General features: G+C 39.9%; 1 protein-coding gene across 1 annotated transcript; it reads right to left on the bottom strand.

Annotated features, from left to right (window-relative positions):
• Positions 1 to 1,654: 1,654 nt before the first annotated feature.
• Positions 1,655 to 4,415, bottom strand: LIG4 (DNA ligase 4). The gene has a single exon (XM_018563154.1). The coding sequence runs from the start codon at positions 4,409 to 4,411 to the stop codon at positions 1,676 to 1,678; it is 2,736 nt and encodes a 911-aa protein (XP_018418656.1). The 5' UTR covers positions 4,412 to 4,415; the 3' UTR covers positions 1,655 to 1,675.
• Positions 4,416 to 5,358: the final 943 nt, after the last annotated feature.

The following is a 5,358-nucleotide window of genomic DNA, read 5'->3' as shown; positions in this document are numbered from 1 at the left end:
ATGTGTTCGCTCACTTCCCGATCTACTGAGCCGACCTGTGACAGTTTCATTGCCACAGGTCGGCTAGAACTACGAGGCGAGTGAAAAGCACTCACCTCATAGTTCTCCTTTAAGCAAGCAGATTTTACCACTGAAGACATAACACAGCTTTAGACACTGTGTCTGGATACTGCAAACAATTATTCAGCATGGCCCCGCTGAGAATCTCATATTATTGTGCAGTTATAATTTTGAGACTGAAATACTTGAAAACATTACAATATCAGTTAACTCATGTGAGAAGGGGAGGGGTGTGGCTATCAACATTGTCAATCAGCACCTGGCCACACATGGCCCTGCTCACTGCTTTCTAAACGGAAAGCATTGCCCCTGTTGCTGAATATCCCTTCCCCAACCTCTCACTGTGAGCTGCAATTTTTTTTACACTCTTTAGTTGTACTTTACCTTTTACAGCAGCATGGCATTCTATTTACTCCAATTGTAAGCATTACTTATGCATTTTTCAACATAATCTTAATTTTATTCCCCTGTTTGTGACATGTTTATTAAGTTAACCTCAACAATTTGCCTAATCCTAACACTCAACCCTATCCCTTCCCTACAGTTAAAGTGTAGTTCCACTTTTGAAGCCAAATTGGGATAACACTTTATGTTTGTTACATGTTCCCATTCACATTGCATAACCTGAACATGCTGTCTTAAGGTGACAGGGCTTGGTTTGATTATACAGTAAACTCCCCATTATCCCGCATTCAAGCAACAAGCACTCTCACACTCTCAAGCAATTTTTTTAAAAAAAAAAAAAAAAAAACTTTCTCTCGGATCCGCTCCTGTGCTCAGTGGGCGGATGCAATAGTCAGCCTGCTATTGCAATTTGAAATAGCCAACAGCAGGCTGGCTGTTGCACCCACCCACTGAGCAGCGGAGTAGACCTGATAGAGAACTGCTCCTACTGCAATTTGAAATAGCTAATAGCAGGCTGGCTATTGTCCCCGCTACCACCCGCTTTTTACATTCACCTGCCGGTTGCGGAATCCAGGCGGCAGATGGATGGGGCTGCTGGGGGCCGGGTTGCTTGAAAGGTACTATTAACTCTGAATCAACCAGAAACTACAGTAATGTGGCATCCACTGATCCCAGTGGCTGCAGGATAACTGGGACTTTACTGTATAAAATGTATGACATAAAGGCAGAAGTGTAGACACAGATAATTAGGACTTAAGTAAGTTTCCCAACACACCGAATTAATAATTGGTAGGGCAACAAAAGAGTATTTGTACTTTTTTTTTCATTAATCAGCGCCATTAATTATTTCATTCACAAAACAGGTAAAGAAAGAACACCTACAACACAGGACACATGATACTGGGTACATCATAAAAATATATTTTTTGTAATTTGAGAGTTCTAGCACAGGAGTAAAAAACACAAAAAATAGATAAAAGTATTTTAAAGACAGAAAATACAAATTTTACAAACATAAAGATACAAAAAATAGTTCATTAAAATAAACTTGCATACTGAGATTAAATGCAAAACAGACAAAATTCAGTTCAGCTGCAATTTAAATGTCCAAAAGCTATTAAAATATATCTATAAAACATGATGATAAAATGTAATAAGATAGTTGGACAAATACACTATTAAGCATCATTTTTAAAAAACTTGATTGACATTACAATAAATAATTTTGTTCCATCTGGAGTTTTCCCATATTCAATGAAGCCAAAACCCATGAAACTTGAACAATTTTACATTTTCTTTGAAAAGTTCTCCTCTGAGCTTTCATCTCTGTTAATCGAGACTTGTCATCACCAACAATTACATGAGAAACTCCTTCATCAAGGCGACTCACCACTTTAGCGCCATGAAATCGCAGCTGTAGTGCAGTTATAGTTAAACTAGACGTTGGAAGTTTAGTGTGTGGATCATTAACAGTTGCATACATGTCTACATATACAACGCATTGGCGAAATATACTGTGGAAAGTGTCCTCCCATGAATAACGTTGTTCTAGGTCAGCAATCATGTCCAGAGGGATTTTTTCCTTGTTGTCAGGCATTCTGCTAAACAGCTCCTTGAGCTCGTTCTCATTAGTATCCGTAACATAGCTGTCGCCATAGCAGTCGTATTCAGAGGCAAAGTGCTCTTTGGTGGATGGACACATATGAATCATATGTTGAGGCTGCCAAGGGACAAATGTTTTGCTTTCAAAACACTCCAGGAGCCAAGCTGCTCTAACAACGTCATGCTTATTTGACGAAATGATGTTCTTCACTCGGACATTTGTTGCTCCAACAATGACGCAATAGGTGTCTTGCCCAGGATTTTGCACAACTACGCCACCACATGCAGCGATCATGCTCTCCAGGTCAGCCTTTGAATGTTCTTCTGTTCCGCTCATTACGCAAAATTCAACTTCTTCAAACATGTTTGATTGTTTTGTGACGTTAGTAAGATCTGGTGCTTTTAGATGTGAAGCCACTCCTATGACCTTTCTAATTTTTGGAGCCGTTTTTCGCTTTTTCTCTTGAGGTTCATCATTTATATTTAAGTGCTTTGAAGCCAATTTTCCAGAAGCCTTTTCTCTAAACTGTTCCAAGTCATCAACAGTCATACACTCATACCAATTCTTGTCCTCTCTGATCTTCTCAATTCGAGGAAAACGGAGAGTACAATTAGTTTTGTACATATCACTAGGAACTATTTCTGCAGCCTTTACCTGAAGAATGACAGAATTACCAGGCTGGATATAGACCTCAGGCTTCTCAGTTCCACATAGAATACTGGAAGGAGGATCTCTCTTGCTGTAACGCTTCCAGTGAGGAGCCAACTTTAAACCAAGGTCATACAACTCTTTCATTGTGTAACCAGAGCCTATGCGACACACAGAATGAAAAACAGATGGCTTCTCTCCAGATGCTGGGGTTTCAGCTACGGCACAGAGGAAATGAGACATCATGCCACCTCGCTGACCTTTACCCCAGTAACCTCCAACAATTAGAAGATCTAACTCATCCATTAGCCCATTAACATACTCTGGTTTAATTTTCAGCCACCCCTCCCCACGTTTATCTGGCTTATAAATGGACATAGGGTCTTTTACCATGATACCTTCTTCGCGATTATCAATAGCTTCATTTAGTGCATCCACAACTTCTTTTTTGGTGGTAGCTTCTGTTTTATGAACAATGTGAATTCTTCCAGTAAATGGGGTAAATATTTTATGAAGGATGTCATTCCTTTTTCTAAGTGTTTCATGAGCCAATTTCTGGTCATTAAACATCAAGATATCAAACACACAGTAACAAGTTTGGAGATCGGAATCATCAACCATTCTCTTTATATCAAATTTGTTCCCTTTTTGCATAAATGTCTGAGTATTTGGATTGTAAGCCATCATCTCTCCGTCCAAAATGCAATTTTGCACATCGATACAAAACAGGTTATGAACAAATGGTGTCAAGGAGCCTTCAAGGGGAGAGGCACCAAACTGCTGAGTGTAATCAAATCCATTTCGGGAAAAGTATTTGTACACATCACCATCTTTGTGCAACTGCATTCTCTCCCCATCAAGTTTAGTTTCAATGTAAAAGCTCCGGTGGTTCATCTGTTTTTCTATTCTTTGAATATTGGCAATAGCAGCAAGCATGGGTTTGAAAGCAGAAAACATTGAGATAGAGACATCACTGAGACATACGCTGGGGTCATGCAGTTGAATACACACTTTCTCAAGATCCGTGGTGACATTGTGAAGTTCTGCAGCATCACGGTGAAAGATGGAAAATACAGTTTGCTGGCTAAAGCCAAGTTTCATGTCTTTAATAATCATTCTTATAAGCCACTTCTGTTCTAGGGCAGTAGTATTAGCAATTAAATGCAGAAGACTTTTCTCTATGAGTTCTTTCTTTCTAGCTGCATTGTTGCTTGCTATTGCATCCAACTGATCATTGACATCCTGTATGGTCAAATTCCCATCTTTTAGGCACCGTGACTTAAGAACAAAATAAGCGATCGCAGCAAAATCTCCAGCGTCAGAGTTTGAGCTAGTAGGAGTTCTATAGTTTAAAAGTTTCAAAGCATCCTTACCTTCTTTAGGCAAGCCCAGAACTTTGATGTATAGTTTGGCAAGCATAGTCTCTTTAATTCCATATGCCATTCTCTCCCTTTCCAGCTGTGGCAAGATGAGTCGCATTGCTGGGTAGAAAGAGTCTGTTGTCTTGGGTTGATTTTTATGTAGAGCATCATGAAATTTTCTCCACGAGTCAACAAACGGCTTCAGTATATTTACTTTATCAGCTCGGTTCTTTGATTTCTGAATTCTTTCCAATGTACTGCAAAGATCAGCAAATGGGACTTGTGATGCTACAGTGTCCTTAACCACAGAATTTGAGGAGCTAGATGCAGACATCAGGAATCCTGTGAATTAAAAGAAATCTATCTGAAATATTTGTTTTAAATGGAGATGTCATATAAATTACTTTGCTAAAGTTACACTCCAGTCAGTAAATGTAATCAAGGGAAATATTCTTTTTAAAAGTATATCCGAGTCTTTTTTTTTTCAGTTTTGGATAGAATAGGGAATGTTTAAAGTAAGGATGTCCCAATACTGATACTAGCATCGTTATCGGGTCCGATTCAGGGCATTTTGACAAGTTCTTGTACTTGTAAAAATCCCCCGATACATAGCGCTGATACTGTATTTGCTGGCGTATAAGACTACTTTTTATACTTAAAAACATCCCTCGAAAATCGGTGGTCGTCTTATACGCGGGGTATACAATGTATACCTTTAGTTCGTTTGGGCCGAGCTGGCCCAAAACGAATATCCCTAATCTGTCAGCCCGCTGGATGTGTGGTAATACTGTATGTACGGTAGCTTCGGCTACATACAGTATACCGCGCTGAGCCAATCACAGCGAGTGATGTACACAACCTCTGCTAATCCAAGCAGGCTTTGTAATCATTAATAGAATATATATGCAAATACTGTGTGTATGTGTAATATATTATATATATATATATTTTTGTTGGTAGCTTCATAATGCCCAGAGTGTTGGGGTCCTCTGGGCAGTCTGCCGGGCAGCTAAATTAGGACCCCACCAGGAGCGCCTCCCAGCGGACTAGCAGTGACGCGACTGCTGCTCTCCTGTCCAGCGCCAACTACGAGAGGCACGGAGTGAGGCACCAGGGACCGGAGTGAAACCATGAGTGATGGAAGCTGGGACAGGGCTGGCTGTAAATCTATTGCTACAGTGTACTGGAAGTGTATACTGTATATGTAGTACATATATACAGCACACACTTCCAGTACACTGCAGCAATAGATTTACAATTCTCCCCTGCTAATATGAATAG

The sequence above is a fragment of the Nanorana parkeri genome, unplaced genomic scaffold (assembly GCF_000935625.1).
Source record: "Nanorana parkeri isolate BGI_ZX_2015 unplaced genomic scaffold, ASM93562v1 scaffold636, whole genome shotgun sequence".
Classification (NCBI taxonomy): domain Eukaryota; kingdom Metazoa; phylum Chordata; class Amphibia; order Anura; family Dicroglossidae; genus Nanorana; species Nanorana parkeri.
The sequence above is the reverse complement of the archived record's forward strand: the minus strand, read 5'-3'. Positions and strand labels throughout refer to the sequence as shown.

Bases quoted from the DNA above. Each gene is read 5' to 3' on its own strand.
- LIG4 (XM_018563154.1), bottom strand. From the start codon at position 4,411: ATGTCTGCATCTAGCTCCTCAAATTCTGTGGTTAAGGACACTGTAGCA.